Source organism: Megalobrama amblycephala, linkage group LG5 (genome assembly GCF_018812025.1).
Source record: "Megalobrama amblycephala isolate DHTTF-2021 linkage group LG5, ASM1881202v1, whole genome shotgun sequence".
NCBI classification, from domain to species: Eukaryota; Metazoa; Chordata; class Actinopteri; order Cypriniformes; family Xenocyprididae; genus Megalobrama; species Megalobrama amblycephala.
The window spans coordinates 17,399,929-17,424,508 of record NC_063048.1 but is presented as its reverse complement, the minus strand read 5'-3'; the positions used below and the strand labels follow the sequence as shown (position 1 = coordinate 17,424,508).

Sequence of the window (24,580 nt, the reverse complement as noted above, 5' to 3'; positions counted from 1 at the left end):
TTTTTCTCGTAATTTAATGACTTTATTCTCAACATTTTATTTCGACTTTTTTCTCGAAATTTAACGATTTTTTTCTCGTAATTTAATGACTTTATTCTCGTAATTTAATGACTTTTTTCTCAACATTTTATTTCGACTTTTTTCTTGAAATTTAACGACATTTTTCTCATAATTTAACAAATTTGTTCTTGTAATTTAACGACTTTTTCTCATAATTTAATGACTTTATTCTCAACATTTTATTTCGACTTTTTTCTCGAAATTTAACGAGTTTTTTCTCGAAATTGATCAACTTTAATCTTGAGATGGTTTTATTTTTTTATTATTGCTTTATTATTGCTTTAACTGAAATAAAAAAAAAGATAAAATCACAAAAACACATAACTAAAATTAAAAATATGTAAATAAAAGCTAATTTAAAATACTATAATAGTACATGAACAATACTAAAAGAACAATTTACCTAATTTAATCAAATTTTACCCAAAGTGACCAAAACAACATGTAACATTAATGCAACAATTCACTGAATACTCAATCAGATGCATTTTAATACTAATATGATATCAAACATATCTGTTTGTTAAGCTAATAATATGCAGATACTGTACAAATCAAAATGGAGTGACCCAAATAGTTCAGACTTTGCAATAGATGCATATACTTTTATTATTTAGATTTATTATTGTTTTATTTTTATTATTTAGTTTATTATTTAGATTTAGCAATATTTTTCCAGTTGTAACCATTAATGTTGGCTCAAAATACCTAGAAGCAGGACTTTCTTTTGAAATTATGGAGGGTAGTAAACTATACTTTGGATTGAGTGTTAAAAGTGAACAGCTGTTCTGGGGAACAGCACTCTGTCATTATTGCAAAAAAAAAAAAAAAAAAAAAATCAAAATATAAAAATATGGAAATGGAATAAAAAAGCATGGCAGTAATGTTGCTTTTTCCCCTCTGGCATGCCGAGTAGAAGCAGCAGAGAAAAATTATTAATTTTTTCAATAGAATTCTAAACCAGCTGGTTTGATACACAATGGCACAAAAGCAGGTGGCAGACACAACCATCAAGAAACATTCCATTTGAGAGCTAATATAGCGGCGTGTTGATTGACAGCCAACGTGACAGCAGAAAGGCAGAGAGGTTGGGGCGGTGTCGTTCTCCACATGATGACGCAGGGTTTGTGCGGTGCCACGCATCAGCCGCCTAGACTCCGCCAAGCTCGGCCTGGCACTCGCTCAGTTTTCTCCTCACCTCATTAGTCAGGGCATGCTCCGTCCCGTGGGTCACCTTCATGATGTCATAGGCCTGAGGAGGAAGAGAGACGGCGGAGTTAAATGATTGTCATGTGAAGGAAGGCAATTCATTTAAAGGACTGAAACAGGAGCTGTGAGAGTCCAAAGCAGCTATTATATTACTGTGGGGTTTGGCTGGTGCACCGAGAGTGTCACGAGTGAAACTGTAGTGGAAGAAATGTGGCACATTAAGGTGAAATTAAAGATAAAATTCTTTCTGTCAGCCATTTCATAAAACCAATAAGGGCTGTTATTCTTTGACCAACATTCTCTAAGTTTCAAGATTAAAAAAAAGCATTTTTGCAATGTTTTTGTCCTTATTTTGTCATTTGCCATTTTGTCATAGTCTGCATTACTCCGACTGAGTTTTATATCACAAAATCTAATTAAACACCAGCAGACAGATGGTAAAGTCAGTGCGGAGACATCCATATCACCATTTAGACAACAATCAGACAATCGGCAAGCTTGACTGCAGGACAGAATGCAGCCGATCGCCATCGAGGGTCTCATTACAGTCCTGATGTCTCTGAAGTAGGTTATACGGCCAAAGATCATCTGATAACAGACCTGTGTGAAGCTCCCCTGAGCTTCCTTCAGTCGGCCCAGGTAGTGCTGCAGCTTCCCCACCCGCAGCAGCTCCACCGCTCTGGACGGATGAGGATCGGAGTAGTACAATCTGGAGGAGGAAACAGAAGAATATTTGTAGAATTGGTAAAATAAATGGCAACAATGTGAGCTTTCAAGTGGCCATTTTGTGTTTTAGAGTTTAAAGATCTTTGCTACTGACTACATGTAGGTTCCAACTCTAGAAAGAGAGTTTCAGGACCAACAACAAGAGATATACACACACTTGAAATGCAAAATACCAAAACTGTAGTGGAATTTTAGTTCTGGAAGACTGACTATACAAGAATATTAAAAATTAAGCACAGAACATTTTAATCTTGAGTAAAAAAGAAAAATTAAATCAAGTTCTGATATTATCTGCTTCTAATATTGGCTTAATCAGAGAGATGCCAATAATCTTGAGATGCCAAGAAACTTATTACACAATTATTAATATAGTCACCATACATTATATACCATTAACTTAATACTAAACTTCTGGTCACACCAGGGAAACCAGTGCTATCTCACAACCATTTCGTACGTATTTTACGAGGTGGCAAATTCGTACAACATCACTCATACAAATTCATACAATTTGTCTAAACCCCAGTGATGGGTAGGTTTAGGGGCGGGGTTAGGGTTTGGCAATTTGGCAACTCGTAAAATATACACGATTTAGCAAAACACATACAAATTCGTATGAGTGAGGTCGTATGAATTAGTCACCTTGTAAAATACGTACAAATTGGTTGTATGAGATCGGGTTGGGGAAACTGTAGTAAAGAAATGTACTTTAAAGGATTAGTTCAAATTAGTTTCAAATTAAAATTTCCTGATAATGTCATCCAAGATGTCCATGTCCTTCTTTCGTCAGTCGAAAAGAAATTAAGGTTTTTGATGAAAACATTCCTGGATTTTTCTTCATATAGTGGACTTCAATGGAGCCCAAATGGTTGAAGGTCAAAATTACAGTTTCATTGCAGCTTCAAAGAGCTCTACATGATCCCAGACGAGGAATAAGGGTCTTATCTAGAGAAACCATCGCTCATTTTCAAAAAAAAAAAAAAAAAAAAAAAAAAAAAAACCTTATATACTTATTTTAACAATAAATGTTCATCTTGAACTAGCTCTCTTCTTCTTCTTTATTTGAATTCCAGCAGTGTAGACACTGTGTATTACTGCCCTCCACAGGTCAAAGTTTGAACTAACTTGCACTAACATATTGTATATGACAATTTAGTTCAAACTTTGACCTGAGGAGGGCAGTAATACACTTAGCAGTGTGTACACTGCTGGAATTCAAATAGAGAAGAAGAAGAGAGCTAGTTCAAGATGAGCATTTATGGTTAAAGCGTATAAAATTTTTATTTTTAGAAAATGAGTGATGGTTTCTCTAGATAAGACCCTTATTTCACCTCTGGGATCGCTGTAAACTGTAATTTTGACCTTCAACCATTTGGGCTCCATTGAAGTCCACTATATGGAGAAAAATCCTGGAATGTTTTCATCAAAAACCTTAATTTCTTTTCGACTGAAGAAAGAAAAACATGAACATCTTGGATGACATGGGGGTGAGTAAATTATCAGGAAATTTTAATTTAAAAGTGAACTAATCCTTTAAATCAGCATCTGCAAGCAAGACTGCTTCCCTTGTTAGGAGAAGTAAATACACCAGACAACTGATGTAGACACACATAGAAAAAGTCAACATTTCTTTTATATATGGTGTTTGAGCACATCAGATTAATAGCTGTGATCCTGGCAGGAAACATGCTAACATCAGCATATATTTCAGGATGGTGAGGGTGATGTTCCCTGTCAGCAGCGCAAGAAAGAAAAGCCTTTATTCCACATTTCCCATTCATCCGCAATGAGCCGAGGGCAGTAGGCCAGGCTTATGGGTGATCCTCTATGCTGAGATGGGCAAACCAGAGAGAGGCTGATTGTCTGCCGTGCTAAAACCAGGACATAAATTCACAAAGCCTTCTTCTAGCAAGAAGATAAGAATATATGAGGTGTTTCTTGGGACACAGTATGAAAACATCATTTTCAAACCATTTTACTTCAATAACACAAATTATTTTCAGAATGTTCAACAAAAAATGATTTCATGTTCATTTCAAGCACATATGGTACTGGGTTTTGTTTCATTTGTGTTCCAACTCATAACTCGATGAGCTCAGTTAAGCTGTGTAGATTCATCTTCATGGCCTTAACTGACTTTCACTTTAAGGTCAAATTATTGGCAGTAAAATCAATGATGAAGATGAGAGCTTACAGTTCTTCAAAACTCTGTTTTTTTCTTCTTCACAGAGAAGCTCAGTCATTGTCTGGCCACACTTGTATTGTGAAATATTCCTCTACTGGGATTCCTCCTGACAGTCTTCATTACGTAGGGCAGATTTTTATTGTCAAGAGTTACGGGTCCGCCACTGTCAAGGTCATCCAATAGCAGAGATTGATGATCTAAGCTCCTCAGGTTCATTTTAAAGACCTTGGTGATTTTGTTAGTTGTAAAAATGTCTAGAAATATCAGACTCTTTAAATGTTACAATAAAAGAATGAGGATTCAAGTTTTACAAGGACAAACACTTGAAGGCACATGAAGGAATTTGATGGATGTGAAACTAAATTCTGAGAAATATTTATACAACACTTCAGACCAGAAAGGTCTACAACAGAATCTTTAAACAATACAGACAGTTAGAATATAAAATTTAAGGCTATTTTTATTGCACTTACATGATCAAGATTTTTTTCTAACATTATTAATTGAATATATATACATATATATATATATATACATATATATATATACATACATATACATATATATAATACATATACATATATATATATACATATAAGTGCTGTCAAATCTATTAATCGCGATTAATCACATCTAATATAAACGTTTGTAAATATGTGTGTGTATAAATATATGTACAAGTATATATATGTACAAAGTTCTGGCATGAAACTCTAATGGACAGGTTAATAGGTCCTTCAACTCACATCATTATCTACAGTACACAGATGATTGGTTCCCGCTGTATTAGTAGCCAATGAGCTTGTGTGCTCAATCTTCGAATACATGAGTAGCATTTGCCTAGCAGTGCAGCGCGCTTCAGAAATCATCTGAAACTCAACATCTAAGATAAGTACACGGGTTTTCATGCTATATCGCTGTGCGTTTTTGCATAGTCTGCGCTTTCGATTCTTACGTCAACAGTCCTTTTTTAATGCTTAGAGCGAAATACTAAGCATATTAGCAGTTAGCGAATATGCAATGTTGTATAAGGATACAGAGACAAGCTTGCTGAACTCTTTAAGTGAAAAACAGGCTTCGCTTTTGTATTCGCAAATTTAACGGAGCTACAGCAATTCTAGTATTTTTGTAAAGCAGCAGCAGCATGGATAACACATTCAGATTGCAATGTAGCGAATATCAACAACAACAGAACGCAGCAGAAGTTGCGGTTTAGTAACACTGTGTACGTGTTGCTAATTTAAGTGAAATGAGTTGGCTAATGAGTTGATTATGCATAGTGAATATTATCATGAATCAAAACGCAAAAAGTGTTTTCACCTCATCTACATTCTAAGTACGTGAGCAGCTGTATTCGGTTTGGACATATTTCATAACTACAGGACGAACAGCGTTTTATGCCAATGTCAGATATGTTATCATCATCTTATTAATAGATTTCATGTAGAATGATTTTATCATTTGTGGCTGATCATGACACGCGTCGTTGATCCCGAGCTGTGGCCATCAAAGGTGTTTTATCTGTCAGAAATCACTCTCTGCTTAAAGGATTAGTTCACTCCTGAATGAAAATGTCCTGATAATTTACTCAACCCCATGTCATCCAAGATGTTCATGTCTTTCTTTCTTCAGTCGAAAAGAAATTAAGGTTTTTGATGAAAACATTCTAGGATTATTCTCCTTATAGTGGACTTCAATGGACTCCAAACAGTTGAAGGTCAAAATTAGTTTCAGTCCAGCTTCAAAGGGCTTTAAACGATACCAAAGGAGGAGTAAGGGTCTTTCGAATAAGGGTCGATCGGTCATTTTCTTTAAAAAAAATACAACTGTATGCTTTATAAACACAAATGGGGTTTCTTTTCTCATCTCTATTAGCCTGCAATGTTTAAATTTGTTAAAGCCACACATAATGCGTGTTCTAAATGGTTATGTTTGAGCCTTTTGGCTCAGGCACACATAGTCATAGGCAACTAGAGTTAAGCCATCCGGCGTGGTAGCCTAGGCACACATAGTCTAATAGGCCACTAGAGCCTAGTCTTATGGCCCCATTTCTCATACTCAAAACTAATGGGCCAGGCACACATAGCTAGCAAACACACGGTTCCTATGCAGCAGCAGTACATATGTTTTGGCGGTAGATCTGCTGGGGGGTGAGGGCTAAATCGTCATCTTGCCTTCTGCTTTGATGGGGGATTTTCTGACATACAGTACACTTGGATTGTATTGTTCAAATATCATGTCACCTGCTTTGTTGGGGGGTAATTCGTATATGCTATATTGTACAGCAGCAGCATGTCTTACTTGCTCACAGCAGTGTGTCGTGTATGTATTGGCAGCAGGGCTTGACATTAACTTTTTTGCTCACCAGCCAATGTGGCTAGTGGTTTTCCAAAGTTACTAGCCACTCAGCATTTTCACTGGCCACAATTTTGCTGTTGGGAAATTACATTTTATATGATTAAAGTTGACTCTGGCATGCTTAAATTACTTGATTTTGAGTCATTTTACTTGATTTACAAGATTTAAAACCCTTTCAAACTTACAAATGCAGACTGACCACCCAAATCAAGACTGCATTGTATGTACAGTTATTTTTGTTAGGCTATATAAAAAGAACAAAGAAGCAAATTACAAATAGTAATTTAAAAAATATATATTTTTCAGATACATATGTTTATTTAGCATACATGTAGGCCTATACATGTATTTAACATTTTTTGATGTTTGATTAACATTAATGACAGAGGGGTATTTATTTGGGGGCTGCTGAATGCATGGACGTCATATACTGACACATATCCAGTTTTTACCCACCTGTTTACGTCCACTTAGCCGTAAGCCATAGCCGACTGTATTCACGCGAGATACTCCACACGATGCATTTTGACATCTGTGTGTGCGTGTATTCAGGTGCAAGGAGAACTTGAGCGCGCACGCGAGCGCGCACGCGAGCGCTTCTGTTGTGTCATTTAGCGCGATTCCGCCTATCCCACCTTCACTAACCGCAAGTTAATCGATAAAGAATTGTGACTGAATTGTAATTTTGTGGTACGACGAGCTTGGCTACTTTTCATTTGGCTGTAGGCTGAAATTATATTCAACCCGCCAAAGTGGCTTGTGGGAGTGGCTGTCTTACCCGCCACAGCTGAAATCTACCCGCATTTGGCGGGTTGGCGGGTGTTAATGTCAAGCCCTGATTGGCAGTAGCAAGTCCTGTACTTGCTCTGCAGCAGCAGCAGCAATAATCAACAGCAGCAGTAATAAAAGCAGAAGCAGCGTAGCAGATCTATTCTGCCAAGACCAAACATATCAACATTGTCATACCCATTACCATGCCAAACACTCCGAGAGTTGTCATGACAGAAATATGTGTGTGTGTATTATATATACACGTATACGCACATATATTTAGAAACTTTTATGTTAGACGTAATTAATCGATCTGACAGCGCTAATATGTGTGTGTGTGTGTGTGTGTGTGTGTGTGTGTGTGTATATATACACTTTCAAATTGATTTATATATATATATATATATATATATATATATATATATATATATATATATATATATATATATATATATATATATTATATAGCATGTAAATGCAATAACGATGTTTCCCTAGGCAAATACTAAATTACAGATATAAATTGAGTGCAATAATCATTTGAAAATTCAATTTTTAATTTTTCAGTATTTTCTTGCTAAATTTGCCATTAAGTAGGAATGAAATGAAATGAAATGATTTCACAATACTCTAAATTACAACAGACTCACACTTTCTTCTTTAAGTCTATCATATACAATTAGAAGTGATTCATTAAAAAACAAAACAAAACACATACCTAAGCAAAATAATGTGCATTATTTAACTACATTCAATAAATTTGATAGATGGGTCTGTTGATATACCAAATGAAAATGATCTCAGATGAGCTGTGACAATAAACATAGCCACTAATGTATTCAGTGTTATACAACCTCAATGAAACCTGCCAAAACCTGCATTTCTCCAAGAAAAAAAAAAAAAAAAATCAAATAACGATATCTCTGAACAACTACATTGGCTTTACAAACACGACCACTGCACAAAACTAGTATGTTTCTATTAAAGTCCATCATCTATCAATGACCAGCCACGCTAGAGAAAACCATCATCAGTATTAGAGCAGCACTTCCTGTTGCTGTAGCAACAGCCAGAGGAGGGGCCGCGTGCCGCAGCGACCTGTTAACACTCCCATTAGTGTTAGCTCAGCCTTTCTATTCATCTCCACGCTGGATCATTACCAAGAACAAAGAGCTGTATCTCTGCCGGGACCACTTTGGAGGAATATTAAATTGTGATTTCTATCTCCTCGGCAAACGGCAACTTGTATGGGAGCTATAAAAAAGTACCACACCCAGGAAAGACAATAGCATTTATCAATAATCTACCCAGCAGACAATGACAGCACATTAACAAAGCCCTGGCACCGTAATCTGCAGCTTTAAAATCTCCATGCATTAAAAGTGCTTTTGTCATGTGACATCAATCTCAAATAACTCTCTCTGAGCAGCAGTGAAGACAACATGAAGGTTGATTGTGGTGCTGATGCTAGTGTTTATGAAAGAATGCATGTAAATCAATGTCAAATCAATCACTGAGCCTTTTTTTACGTTCATGGAGGCATGTGTTGAATACAAACAATGTTGTGGTAACAATTTTTTATAAAATTATTCAAAATTATCAATAATTAATTATTATTAATTATCAAATTATCGATAATCAATAAAATTTTAGGCTACAGTATGTTAAAGGGTTAGTTCACCCAAAAATGAAAATTCTGTCATTAATTATTCACTCATGTCGTTCCACACCCGTAAGTCCTTTGTTCATCTTCAGAACACAAATTAAGATATTTTTTATGAAATCCGATGGCTCCGTAAGGCCTCCATTGCCAGCAAGACAGTTAACACTTTCTGATGCCCAGAAAGCTACTAAAGACATATTTAAAACATTTCATGTGACTACAGTGGTTCAACCTTAATATTATGAAGTGACAAGAATACTTTTTGTGCGCCAAAAAAATTAATAAAAAATAGCAACTTTATTCAACAATATCTAGAGATGGGTGATTTCAAAACACTGCTTCATGAAGCTTTGAAGCTTTACGAATCTATTGTTTCGAATCAGTGATTCGGAGCGCGTATCAAACTGCCAAAGTCATGCCCCCCTGTGGTGAACCATTGAAATTTCGAAACACTTGGTTACTGAAAGCATGTAACTTTGGCAGTTTTATACGCGCTATGAACCACTGATTCGAAACAAAACATTCGTAAAGCTTCGAAGCAGTGTTTTGAAATCGCCGATCACTAGATATTGTTGAATAAAGTTGTTATTTTGTTTGTTTGCCGCTCAAAAAGTATTCTTGTCGGATTTTATCAAAAATATCTTAATTTGTGTTCTGAAATGGGCTCATAGCAAATCTAATTTCTTACATTTCTAAAAACAGAACAAACTATATAAATTAAACTACAAGAACAAACTAAAAACAAAAAAACGATAAATTGTTGTTTTAAAAGCACTGATTTTTCTTTTCTTTTCTGGCTGCTAATGGTGTTAAAAATGTGACTATGAAACACCTCTTGTTCTTCAACCAATGCCGTAAGTTTGGGGCGGGGTTATCTATTTGGTGACCAATGGCATGCGGGGAAGAGGGTTTGGAAGACATGTTTGAAAACAGTTAAAGTCTTGCAATTCTATTTTGTGATGCCAGTGGCACAGAAACAACACATTTTACCTCAAAAAACGTAAAAACTGCAGGGTACGCTTCATCTGAATTATCCGCACAAACACAATGGATTTGGTACAGGTTTTACGCTGGATTCCTTTCCTGACTGAGAGTGCTGGGACCCACACACACACACTCCTATGGCCAATTTGGCATGTCCAATCCAACTAACCTGCATGTCTTTGGACTGTGTAGGGGAAAGCAGAGCACCCGGAAGAAACCCACGCTGACAAAGAGAGAACATGCAAACTCCACACAGGACTCCTGGCTCAGGAATCCAGGGCTCGAACCAAGAACCTTCTTGCTGTGAAGCGACAGTGCTACCCACTGAGCCACCATGACGCCAACCTTAAAAATCTTAAATTAAACTACCCAATTAAGCTTCCTCAGTTTAGAAAAATCAACCCTTGAGCACTAAAAATTTCGGCTAAAAACAACAGACATGAAGGCAGAAAGGCTGTTTTCTTTGTAAATAGCATATTTTTTATTCATGAACATGTTGATGTATAAGAATCTTCTGGGTCTCTGCATCTCTCTTTTCTGTGACCCTTCTCTTCCAGAGCATGGGAACATGCTTGGTTACACCAGAGTCACACTATCACCTACTGTATATGACTCATGACATTACCGCCCGCTCACCTTTATATCGCCTCTAACTCCCTCAGCCGTCCACCTTCGACTCCATCTCTGAACCCTCAGACTAACAACAAAGCCCTCCATTACAATCCGATCCTGCTCGACCCCATCCCTTTCCCTCTGCATGCCGCAATACTTGGTTTAGTCAGCGCCCTCTCTGTTACTCCCACACTGCGGTCTCAGTGTCACTAATGCCTTCCTGGGCCTCCGAAACGTTCTGGCAGCTTCTCAGAACTGTGTGTGGTTGCATTTTTTATCTGTTTTATGAAGCAATGCTGTAGGTGCCCCCAAAACAATCCCTCTCACACATTTCACACCCATTTCCCCTCTGAACCGCTGACAGCCGACACATATTTTTTGACCCTAAAAAACCGAGGAGCCTTTTAATTAAATCACTGTGTTGTGTAGCAAGATCGGGTTCGCTTTGACCCCGGCCTACACTCATTTCTAAGTGAAGTGAAGTGGAGAACACGCACTAGCGATGAAGTTCTGGCACCGATTCAGCAGAAGTTTAAGTTTCCAATCTTTCTTCTGAGTCATGACAGTGAGACGAGGACAAAGGAAGTTCTTCTACCTCAAAGGACACTTCAAGGAAGCTGTCAGTGCACTTAAAAACCCAAATTTTCAGCGGTTTCAATTAAAAATGTTTTTTAACACAATAAGGTTCCATTTGTTAACATTAGTTATCTACATTTGTTACCATGAACTAGCAATACTTCTAAAGCATCTATTAATCTTAATGTTAATTTCAGCTTTTATTAATACATTATTTAAATTAAATGTATAAAATATACAGTGGCCCTAAAAATTATTTGGACACTTCTGAGCACTTAAAATGATAATTGAAGTGAGATTTGACTAACTTTGAACAGTATATCTATTATTTTATCATTTAAAATCTACCAAATGGGGTTTTTGCGTAAACTGCGTTCGTGCTACCTTTCTTTCCAACAAACAAAACTTGCTTTGGTATTCTGTTATATAACGCAATGACCTTCATACATTTTTAAGTGTGGCTTAAGTGTTCAAATACATTTTGGGGCCAGCATGAAATAAAGTGGCCTCTATTTGTCTTTCTGCTCAGTGATGAACAGAACTAAAAAGTTTGAGGTAAAAGCAGTATGCACAGCAGAAGAGACTCTTCATAAATATTTAAATATAACAGCTCTGTTTCATAGAGCATCTATGAATAGAAATATGCATCGCCGAAGTACTCATGTAGAATTTCGGGCTTTTCTTTACACCACCTGTTGGTGTTTTGGCAGTAGGTAAAATATCTATTTCAGTAGCAGCTCATTAAAAATAATTAGGCTTTAATTAGCCTGACTGAATATATTAAGTGAAAAAGATCTAGAAAAGTGTGCACATCCAATCAGAGTTGGGTTCATGAGCAATGCAGCAACGTAAATGTCTGCACACTGACAATTATACAGCAAAAGGTTTTATTCAACCAGCTTGCAAGATTTTTTTTTTTGGCCAATTTGCCTTGATAATATAAGTGTTAACTGTCCTTTATGAGATACATTGAGCATTCCATCCCTGGGTAGTGTGAGCTATAGAACAGGATGGGGTGCTGAGAGACTGTCAGATGTCAGAAGGTACTCGCAGCTGAAACGCCCCAGGATCTGCTGCTTTGTGCTGAGGAAAACACGACAGGATCTGCATAAATCAACATCTGATAACAGTGGTGAAACTGTGTAAATGTGTTCTAAATGCACATTTACCAACATTGTGGAAATGAATGTGCAATTACATTAAATTTGTCAAAAATTTGAGTGTTTCCTTTTTTGCTGCAAAAGGCCACAGTATTGTTTGCCTTGCAGTGGTTTCACAACCCCACATACTGTATAGTGGCTTCAAGATGTAGTTTTCACATTTATTTATATAGTGCTTTATACAATACAGATTCGATGCCTACTTGCATTTTATATAGTAGGCGAAAAAAGTGTAGGTGAGCCGACCAGTATGTCTGAATTCATGGTATTCATAAAACAAAAGTATCCAGATGACCTACTACTTCTGGCAAGATTCTAAATTGCACATCCGCTGGATACTTTATTATCCTATGTATCAAAGGGAGAGGATATGTGAAATTGGCACCATACTGTAGGCCACATGACAATGAAAACATGGTGGATGTGGTACGTCAGAATTTTATTTATAATCAGTGTTGGGGAAAGTTACTTTTAAAAGTAATGCATTACAATAATGCGTTATTCCCCCCCAAAAAACTTATTACGTAACTTAGTTATTTTACAATAGACAATAGTATCATCATTCAGCTCAAGTCACTTCAAATGTTAATTAAATTAACAATATTGCAAAGTTAGTGGCTGTGCTCTTAGGAACCTTAAGTGCAGCAGAAATGTTTTTGTAACCTTGGCCAGATCTGTGCCTTGCCACAATTCTGTCTCTGAGCTCTTCAGGCAGTTCCTTTGACCTCATGATTCTCATTTGCTCTGACATGCACTGTGAGCTGTAAGGTTAAGACCGTTATAGACAGGTGTGTGGCTTTCTTAATCAAGTCCAATCAGTATAATCAAACACAGCTGGACTCAAATGAAGGTGTAGAACCATCTCAAGGATGATCAGAAGAAATGGACAGCACTTGAGTTAAATATATGAGTGTCACAGCAAAGGGTCTGAATACTTAGGACCATGTGATATTTCAGTTTTTCTTTTTTAATAAATCTGCAAAAATGTCAACAATTCTGTGTTTTTCTGTCAGTATGGGGTGCTGTGTGTACATTAATGAGGAAAAAAAATAACTTGAATGATTTTAGCAAATGGCTGCAATACAAAGAGTGAAAAATTTAAGGGGGTCTGAATACTTTCCGTACCCACTGTATATGGATGCGCTAAGTTCACCCAAAAATGAATCAGCGTGTCGAATCTTGATTCGGATCGCGTGTCAAACAGCCAAACTGCTGAAATCACGTGACTTTGGCGCTCCGAACAGTTGATTCGACACACTGATTCATTATGCTCCGATGCTTCCTGAAGCAGCGTTTTGAAATCGGCCATCACTATATAAGTCGTTATTATTTTTTTTTTTTGGTGCACCAAAAATATTCTTGTTGCTTTATAATATTAATATTGAACCACTGTACTCTCATGAACCGATTTAAATATGTTTTTAGTACCTTTATGGATCTTGAGCGAGGAAGTGTCATTGCTCCCTATGGAGGCCTCATAGAGCCATCGGATTTCAACTAAAATATCTTAATTTGTGTTCCGAAGAATAACAAAGGTCTTACGGGTGTGGAACGGCATGAGGGTAAGTAATAAATGACAGAATTTTCATTTTTGGGTGAACTAACACTTTAATTGATCTGTTGGTCTGAGCAAAAAGCTGAAAACAGTCATTATTTCTGCAAATCTGTTTAACGTTGTTAATGGTGTAGAAATTACACATTTCACTGTTTAATGACAATTTGGAGACAGAAACAGACTGAAATCATTGAGAGCAGTATGCTGTTGTACATCATTGTAGGTGCCTCAAGCGAAGACTGCAGACTATGTAGACTGATGAACTATGACTGAACCTCCTGTGAATATATCACATGCTATTTGGCAATGAGATAAAAGTGATGCCTTAAAAGCCCCAGTAGTGACTAAGCTTGACTTGGTCAGTAGTCAATTTAATTTTCATAGAAGCACAGAAGAAGCTAACCTACAGCACTTGCAAATATAGAAATGCTACCCTTGTGGGCATGATAATAATAAAAAAAAAAACTTTCTGGCTGTTTTAAATACATTTTCATGCACTCTGTAATGTAATGAGAAATGACAGGAATGATCAGGTCAGGTTCTTCCAGTAGAGATTTCAACTAAATAAAAACAAAAAGTGATCTAGTGAAGTTAGATACACACTTCTCTTGTTTTGTGTGATCTGAAACAGAAAAATTTGCAATGTAAATGATAAACATGCAGTGAGTCAGGTCTTAAGAATGCTCTGTTTACAACTTAACTAGATGCACAATGTCTATTAGTAGTTAGAGGCAAAGCAACACTTCAGGCAATGAGACCAAGTACATAAACATTAGAGTGAAATCACTCATGAACCTCCAACAAACATCCCTTGCAGAGCTCTGAAACTGTCAAAGCCGAGCGGTCAGTGTTTTTCTGGAGAGAAGGGAAACTCTGCAGACCAGGATGCCCTTGGCAGTTATCGCGTTTAGCCGGACTCTCAGGAATGTTCCTTATTCCACTTCATTGGATTAACTGCTTAATGCCCTACTTTGCATATTAATGACATGCCAGCTTGTCTCATTTTCATAGAGGACTTGAACTAGTCTGGAATGTAAGAAAGAAAGCTTAAGCAAATGACCTTTAACTCAACTGTAACCTCAAAAACAAACCATTACACGTGCGGAATTGTTTTGAAAACTTGCGATGTTGAAAATGGCAAATGGTGAAATTCAGCCAAACATGATTGAACCAGAGACTGATCCAGAATCAGAAGACAACGAGCTTGCATCTCAAAAACCAAGGATACTCCAGTCTGTGACAGTGTGGTAATTAATCATATTTACTTTAATTTATATTTATTAGTCATTCATTTGTGAGGTAGTTGTTACATTATACATTAGTGTTTAAACAAAGACAATACAGAACGATTTTTATCTTGGTACATAGTTGAAACATTTGCCAAATGTGAAACATTTAGGTGTATTACATATGCTTTATAAGTCTTGGTTGTGGCAAATAAAGAACCTGGAGTTACCACAGTTATAGCTGAAAAAAGACAACTTATGGTGCTTTGTGTAAACGAAATATGAATGAATGTACCATTGTTTCTCGCAATGTCATTCTTATATTCACCGTTCATCATTTTCAGTAAAGTGAGAACATATCAAGTGATCTTTAACTGACAAAGCCATAGTGACACATGGTAAAAACATTGTTACTCACACTTGTGTGTTGAGACACTGCTGTCGGATCCAATATAGAATCAGAATCAGAAAGAGCTTTGTTGCCAAGTATGACAGAAGAAGCTTCCAGTACACAGAGACAACACCAATACACAGATAGTAAAATAAAAAATAAAGATATGTGAATAAGACACACATACTGTGTATATATATATATATATATATATATATATATATATATATATATATATATATATATATATATATATATATATATATATATATATATATATATATATATACTATAAATATATATATAAATAAATATATATAAACTAAACAAAATAGACAATAAATATGTACAGGTGTGCTATATACAAATATAATAGAAAAGAATGAACATTTAATTGATCATGAGGTAGATTGCCTGGGGGAAGAAACTTCTATTGTGCCTGGCTGTTCTGGTTGGAAAAAGAGGTGGCTTGGATGTTGAGGGATCCAGAGTCCTTTTTCTCACTCTGGATGTATACAGTTCTTGGAGGGTGGGCAGGGGAGCACCAATAATCCTCTCAGCAATCCGGACCGTCCTCTGTAGTCTTATGATGTCTGATTTTGTAGCTGAGCCAAACCAGACAATTATGGAAGTGCAGAGGACAGACTCAGTGACTGCAGAGTAGAACTGCATCAGCAGCACCTGTGTCAGGTTGAACTTCCTCAGCTGGCGAAAGAAGTACAACCTCTGTTGGGCCTTTTTCAAAATAGATTCAATGTGATTGTCCCACTTGAGGTCCTGAAAGATAGTAAAGCCCAGGAACATTAATGACTCCACTGCTGCCACAGTGCATGATGGTTAGTGGGGGGAGTGATGGGGGGTTTCCCCTAAAATCCACTATCATCTCTACTGTTTTGAGCGTGTTCAGCTCCAGGTTGTTATGATTGCACCAGTCAGCCAGCAGTTCAACCTCCTGCTTATATGCAGTCATGTCACCAGATGACAGTAGTGTCGTCTGCAGACTTCAGGAGTTTGACAGAGGAGTCTTTGGCAGTGCAGTCGTTCATGTACAGTGAGAAGAGCAGTGGGGAGAGCACACATCCTTGGGGGCACCAGTTCTGATTGTGTAGGTGTTAGATGTGAATTACTCCATTCTCACTAGCTGTTGCCTATCTGTCAGAAAGCTGGTGATGTTGACTGCATCATCCACTGACTTGTTTGCTCGATAAGCAAACTGCAGGGCTCCAGCAAGGGTCCTGTGATGTCCCTCAGGTAAGACAATGACAATTTCTCAAATGACTTCATAACCACAGATGTTAGAGCAACAGGTCATTAAGTCACGCGATTTTGTGCTTTTTTGGTACCGGATGATAATGGAGCATTTGGAACGGATTTTGCACAGTAATTCATTAAAGATCTGTGAGAAGATGAAGGAAAGCTGGACAGCACAGGTCTTTAGACAGGCTGGTGAAACATCATTCAGGTTGTCAGCCAGTTGTTGAGTCCCTGCAGAGTTTGGGGATGGCTTCTTGTAGTTCGTAATGTCTTTCAGGCCTTTCCACACTGAAGCAGGGTTGTTGGCTGAAATCCTGTTTTTCAGCTTTTCAGAGTAGCTTCTCTTAGCCACTTTGTCCTTTGTCAGTGTGTTTTTGGCCTGATCGTACAAGATTTTGTCCCCATTCCTGCATCTTCTTTGGCCTGACAAAGCTGTATGCATTTTCTCTGTGAACCATGGTTTGTTGTCATTGTATGTTAAATATGTCCTTGTAGGAAAGCACATATTCTCACAGAAACTGATGTATAATGTGACAGAATCTGTGAGCTTGTGATTCCCTCTTGGCTTCATTGGTCCATTTCTTTACAGTCCTTACTATAGGCTTGGCAGATTTAAGTTTCTGCCTGTAGGTTGGGAGAAGATGCAGCTGTTGTAGAGCTGCGTTCACACACTTACGAGAATGAATGAGGAAAACTCCCACGGCGAGTAGAAGGGTTTACAGTTAATGAAGAGCGCTTCTAGATCAGGACAGCACATCTTCTTCAAAATTGTTACATCTGTACACCATCTTTCATTGATGTAGAGACATATCCCACCGGCAAGCAATTTCCCCGCACGATCCACTCTGAATAGCTTGAAACCCGGCAGATTTAACACTCTGTCCAGAATGGCTTCATTCAGCCAGGTTTCCGTGAAACACAGAGAATCAGAGCTTGAAAAGTCCTTATTTGTTCACGAGAGGAGAAACTTATCTGATTTGGGGAGGGAGTGGAGATTCGCCAAATGGATACTAGGAGGTGCAGTTCCGGCTCTATTCTCATGCTTGCGCATCCTCGAGCGCTTGGGCATACTGCATCATCTTTTATTTTCAGTCTCTATATCTTGTTTAAAAACGAATCCACAGTAAAATGAAGCAAACAAATTAACAGTGTCTTACTGATGCGATCTGGAACTTTGTTAAAAATATCCACGCTTTCTTAATGTTAGGATTACAAGGAAGACAATGCAAAGACTGTTTTTTTGCAACTTGATACTGCACTACATCTTGTAATCCTCTGAGGAATCTCTATTGTTCTGTTGCTCAAGTAATCCTGCATATTTGCATTTCTCATTTACCTCCTATGCATGTGTGAATCGGTGGCCAGGGCTAAAGAGGCAGTGATGTAAAAGTAGGCATTGATCTTCTTCTGCAGAGGCGGTCTTTCATCGCACTATGACTGAGACAAAATCTGACACAAGTCATTTAGGCAGCTTGGTTTCAATAAAAGCAGTTTTTGAGTTAACAAGAAAGTTCTGAGTTCTGAAACTTTATATTTTTATGCCCCAATGACCTCATGTCAAAAAATTAAGGAAAATTTGATTTCTCAATTCATGGCCCCTTTAAAGGGTTAGTTCACCCAAAAATGAACAAACCATTTCATTCCAAACCCGTAAGACCCGTTTAGTCCGAGAGCTTTCTGTCCCTCCATTGAAAATGTATGTGCAGTATACTGTCCATGTCCATAAAGGTAATAAAAACATCATCAAAGCAGTCCATGTGACATCAGTGGGTTAGTTAGAAGTTTTTGAAGCATCTTATATAGATTTTGGTCCAAAAATAATGAAAAATGCGACTTTATTAGGGCCCGAGCACCGATGGTGTGAGGACCCTATTGGAATTGCTCAGCCAATTTTTATTCTTCTCCAAAATGAATTGCATTTTTGAGGGCCTAAACGTTCTCAAAAACTCATGAAACTTTGCACACGCATCAGAAGTGGTGAAAATTTACATCTGATATTGGTTTCAGAATTAGGTGTGGCAAAATGGCTCGATAGCGCCACCTAGAAAATTTCAATTAAGTGCCCTTCGTGCTACGTTTCACGTACAGTTATGAAATTCGGTAGACAGATGTAACAGCCCAATACCTACAAAAAAGTCCCTGGGTGCAAAGTTTGTAAACCCAACAGGAAGTGAGATATTTTGAATTTTCTCTACAAAATTTTGGCAGTTTTTGCCATTTCCACATGTTGTACTTTAATGAACTCCTCCTAGAGCTTTAATCAGATCAAGGTCATATTTGATCAGTCTAATCTAAAGGCCTTTGAGACGTTAAATTGCGAAGATCTAGAGTTTTTGCTGAAGGGCGTGTCCGTGGCGACCTGGCAAAGTTTGATGTTTCGCCATGAAACAGGAAGTTGTTGTAACTCAGGCATACAATGTCTGATCTGCCCCAAACTTCACATGTTTTATTAGAGTCCTGACCTGAAGACAGCTCTATGACAATATTCAGTTACAGTCATAGCGCCACCTGGGGGCAACAGGAAATGACATGTTTTACACTGTGATTAACTCCTCATAAAGATTAAACCAGATCAACATCATATATGGCCAGTCTAATCTTAAGGCCTTTGAGATGTTAAATTGCAAAGATCTTGAGTTTTTGTTGAAGGGCGTGTCCGTGGTGACTGACAAAGTCTGATGTTTCGCCATGTAAGGTGAATCACTTTTTTGAGGGCCGAAACATACTCAAAAACTCATGAAACTTTGCAGATGCGTCAGAAGTGGTGAAAATTTACGTCTGATATGGGTTTCAGAATTAAGTGTGGCAAAATGGCTCGATAGCGCCACCTAAAAAATTTCAACTAAGTGCCCCTGACACTACGTTTCACGTACAGGTATGAAATTTGGTAAACACATCTAACAGCCCAATACCTACAAAAAAGTCTCTTGGAGTGAAATCTGAAAACATACAGGAAGTCAGATGTTTCGAATTTTCTTTGCAAAATTTGTGCAGCTTTTGCCATTTCCAGATGTTGTACTTTAACAAACTCCTCCTAGAGCTTTAACCAGATCAACATCATATTTGGTCAGTCTAATCTAAAGGCCTTTGAGACGTTAAATTGCGAAGATCTAGAGTTTTTGCTGAAGGGCGTGTCCGTGGCGGCCTGGCAAATTTCGATGTTTCACCATGAAACAGGAAGTTGTTGTAACTCGGGCATACAATGTCTGATCTGCCCCAAACTTCACATGTTTTATTAGAGTCCTGACCTGAAGACATCTATATGACAATATTCAGTTAGCTATAGCGCCACCTGTTGGCAGCAGGAAGTGTGGCACTTTTACATGATTTTGCCATAATTCTCCTGTATTTACTCGCTCACATGCATGTCGCCCACTGTTCTCTGTTTTCCTCAGGCCAACGGGTGGCGGTGAGCCCGGGTGCGAGGGCCCTTTCATCGCTGCTTGTAGCTTTAATTCAGCATTGTATTCTCTTCCAGAATCCTTTCCATTGAATTGATTCCAATGAATTGATTCCACTGAATCCTTTCATCTGTCGGCGTTGGCAATGCACTTTTACATCGTTGTTTTTGGCGATTAGGACATCCGCAACATGCACACTTACGCACCATTTTAAAAAATAGCTTGAATACAGCGTGCGTCTCCCTCAGACTGTAAACGAAACTATAGCGCACCATATAACACGTCAGCAGCGTCTTACGTCAGCAGTGAGCTGCGGTTCACTGAACCCGAGTCGTGAACCCGGATTGACAACAGACCCGGAAGAGAATACAATGCTGAATAAAGTTGTAGTTTTTGTTATTTTTGGACCAAAATGTATTTTAGATGCTTCAAAAACTTCTAACTAACCCACTGATGTCACATGGACTACTTTGATGATGTTTTTATTACCTTTCTGGACATGGACAGTCTACTGTACCTACTAGGGCTGCACGATATATCGCATGAGATTGTCACGCGCATTTCGTCAGTAAAGCCGGTTCCCTGATTACCGCTAAATCGCCATCACCTGCTTTCAAATGGAGCGGCATTTAATAGACAGAGCCGTAGATCACTGAAAAGCCACACAATATCGCGTTCATTATCGAAGGTGATTCATCTGCGATATGAACGTGATATTGCGTGGCTTTTCAGTGATCTACGGCTCTGTCTATTAAATGGTGCTCCATTTGAAAGCAGGTGATGGCGATTTAGCGGTAATCAGGGAACCGGCTTTACTGACGAAATGCGCGTGACAATCTCATGCGATATATCGTGCAGCCCTAGTACCTACACTTTCAATGGAGGGACAGAAAGCTCTCGGACTAAATCTAAAATATCTTAAACTGTGTTCCGAAGATGAACGGAGGTCTTGACATGAGGGTGAGTCATTAATGACATAATTTTCATTTTTGGGTGAACTAACCCTTTAAGTTAAAAAAAGTATTTCCTGAAAAAACTATGCAAAAATAAAGATTTTTTAAGTTAAAGTTGAGTTAAAGGTCACTTTATCTTCTAGATAGATAAAGGATAGATAGAAAGCCACGTATCCACTCTGCATGACTGAATGGCAGGAATTAAAAAAAAAAAAAAAAAAAAAAAAAAAAATCACACTGTAATGTTTTGTTAATGAGCTAACTGTGGTTGAGCTATTGATAGTCACAGTCACCTGGATGTGAGAATGCACATAGTTTGTGCTTCCAGGCTGAACAACTGGTACTGAAACCTGTGATGTGTTTGAATTGATGGATGCAGTGTAAGTGTGAATTTAACTTGATAAACACAAGTGATAGGAGTGAAATCCATAGAATATTATAAAAAACACTTCTCTCTGGGTGCACATCTTCTGCTTAATTAAAAACACCTGGAGAAAGTACTAAAAAGTTGGGCATTAAAAAAATAAAATAAAAAAAAACTATGGATGTATGCCATAGTTTATGCCATAGATTTTTCATATAAAAAAAACTATGCCCATACCTGCCAATGAGAAACATCTGAGCATTATTTGGCAATTTATGATTTCTTTTGGCTATGCTTCGGTCCCTGAAAACGAAATACGTAAATCAAACTTATCACCCACTATGTAAGCTGTCAAGTCATTGAATATCACTGAGTCAAGGTTTAAAAGACTGAATAAGTTCAAAGTGAAATGCAAAGCATCATCATACATGAGTAATGAGAAGCCGCAATGCTAATTTTATAATCAAATTAATTATTGTGAAAAAGACTGGCTATAAACAGCATGCACTAATGAATGACTTGGTATATATTAAGCACTTGGGCAATTAAAACAATTCACTGGCTCTCACTAAACTGCCTGACTGAATAGAATTGGAGCATAAATAAATGTCTATTTATCTTGCAACAGCCAGCAGTGACCTTAGTTAATATGCAACAAGTAGAACAGGATCCAGTTTCGTTGAAAATAAATCATAGCATTAATAGAAAACAATTTTTTAAAAGTTTCTTAAGGTAACCAAATTAAATTTTCTTCCTGAGTTGAGAAGTGTGTAAGGTCGTTCAAGCTCTCTCGTGATGTGAAGGATCTATTATTGCTTTGTCAGGTGGTCGCTCTGCTAGTATCTCTTTCAAAACCTCTTGAAGCCTCAGTGACAAGAGGAGGGGGGCAGGACCACTTCTAATAATTGCCTGTTCAGAAAGCATTCACACAGCTAACACAAGACGAGCCAATTCCAGAAATAATTTGGGATCCCAGACAAGGCCAATAATGAACCTCACAATTTTGAAACGCAGAACAAAAGCGCATGACGAATACTGAATCAAGCTGTAATGGAATGTCATGAAGCCGGGTGTTACGTGATGACTGGAGCTGTCACTTAAACAAAACCGTTTTCACAGCCTTGTTGTAAGTTTTACTGATTTTCTGCCCAAATGTTTGACGGATTATGACTCCTGATGACTTTTAAACCCCATTTTCAAGCAAATAAAGAGGGCATGTGCAATGATAATGAATTAAAGGGGGAAAAAAGGCACAGCTGGAAACTTTTGCTCTGGTCTATGGACATTATGTCTGTAATGTCTTCTGTTAAAATAACATTTGCAAAAAGCTTTTTCTTCATTGCTGGCAATTGATAAGTTGCAGCAATCTGACAAAACAGACATTTATGTACAAGCTACTACTTTTCAAAAGTTTGGGTTCGGTAAGATATTTTAATGTTTTTGAAAGTCTCTTACGCTTACCGAGGCTGCAATTAGTTGATCAAAAAACAGTAATGTTGTGAAATATTATAATAATTTAAAATAACTGTTTACTATATCACTATATTTTAAAGGTGTCATCGAATGTTTTTTCACAAGATGTAATTTAAGTCTAAGGTGTCCCCTGAATGTGCCTGTGAAGTTTCAGCTCAAAATACCCCATAGATTTTTTTTTTTTATTAATTTTTTTAACTGCCTATTTTGGGGCATAATTAGAAATGCGCCGATTCATGCTGCGGCCCCTTTAAATGCTCGCGCTCTCCGCCCCCGGAGATCGCGCTTGCCTTAAACAGTACATAAACAAAGTTTACACAGCTAATATAACTCTCAAAATGGATCTTTACAAAGTGTTCGTCATGCATACTGCATGCATGCGTCGGATTATGTGAGTATTGTATTTATTTGGATGTTATTTGGATGTACATTTGATTCTGAATGAGTTTGAGGTTTTGCTCAGTGGCTAAAGCTAACATTACACACTGTTGGAGAGATTTATAAAGAATGAAGTTGTGTTTATGAATTATACAGACTGCAAGTGTCGGCTCTTGTCTCTGTGAATATAAACAATGGTAACTTTAACCACATTTAACAGTACATTAGCAACATGCTAACAAAACATTTAGAAAGACAATTTACAAATATCACTAAAAATATCATGTAATCATGGATCATGTCAGTTATTATTGCTCCATCTGCCATTTTTCGCTGTTGTCCTTGCTTGCTTACCTAGTCTGATGATTCAGCTGTGCACTTCCAGACGTTAATACTGGCTACCCTTGTCTAATGCTTGAACATGGGCTGGCATATGCAAATATTGGGGGCGTACATATTAATGATCCCGACTGTTACGTAACAGTCGGTGTTATGTTGAGATTCGCCTGTTCTTCGGAGGTCTTTTCAACAAATGAGATTTATATAAGGAGGAGGAAACAATGGTGTTTGAGACTCAACATATGTCATTTCCATGTACTGAACTCTTGTTATTTAACTATGCCAATAATAATTAAATTTTTAATTCTAGGGCACCTTTAAAATGTAACGTTTTCCTGTGATGGCAAAGCTGAATTTTCAGCATCATTAATCCAGTCTTCAGTGTCACATGATCCTTCAGAAATCATTTTAATATGCTGATTTGATGCTCATTAGACACATTTCTTATTATTATCAATGTTAAAAACAGTTGTGCTGCTTATTTGTGGATTTTTTGTGTGTGGATTCTTTGGTGAATAGAACGTTCAAATGAACAGAATTTATTTGAAACTGAAATCTTTTGTAACATTATGTCTATACTGTCACTTTCGATCAGTTTAACGTATTATTAGTAGTATAGTATTTCAGTATATAAACCTCTTTGGGTAGCAGATATCAGCCTTAGATTCTCTTTGGCGAAGACAGAAATCATTGTGAAAGCGGCAATTATCAGCACATGAAGGATATGCAAAGAAAATGACCAAATGATTGAAATATTCTTGTGTGCAGCATTTATCTTTCTTTAAAATGTGCGTTTATCTTGTTGTGCTAACAGCAGAAACTGCGGCGACACTGGCAACCATCAATCTCAATGTCAATTCCGTATTTAAAGAGCTGTTTTAGCAGCATTTTTCCTTTTCCTTGCATTGGCGGCCCTCCCTCGGCACCATAAACATTAATCAG

At 37.5% G+C, this 24,580-nt stretch overlaps 1 protein-coding gene across 1 annotated transcript in view; it reads right to left on the bottom strand.

Annotated features, from left to right (window-relative positions):
* Positions 1-531: 531 nt before the first annotated feature.
* The window catches only part of smyd3 (SET and MYND domain containing 3), a 240,256-nt gene continuing 216,207 nt past the window's right edge, over positions 532-24,580 (bottom strand). Inside the window, exons 11-12 of the mRNA XM_048190903.1 lie at positions 1,870-1,978; positions 532-1,312 (exon numbers count right to left, since the gene is read on the bottom strand). Coding sequence (XP_048046860.1) covers positions 1,211-1,312; positions 1,870-1,978 — 211 coding nt within the window. The 3' untranslated portion in view covers positions 532-1,210. The remainder of the gene's footprint in view (positions 1,313-1,869; positions 1,979-24,580) is intronic.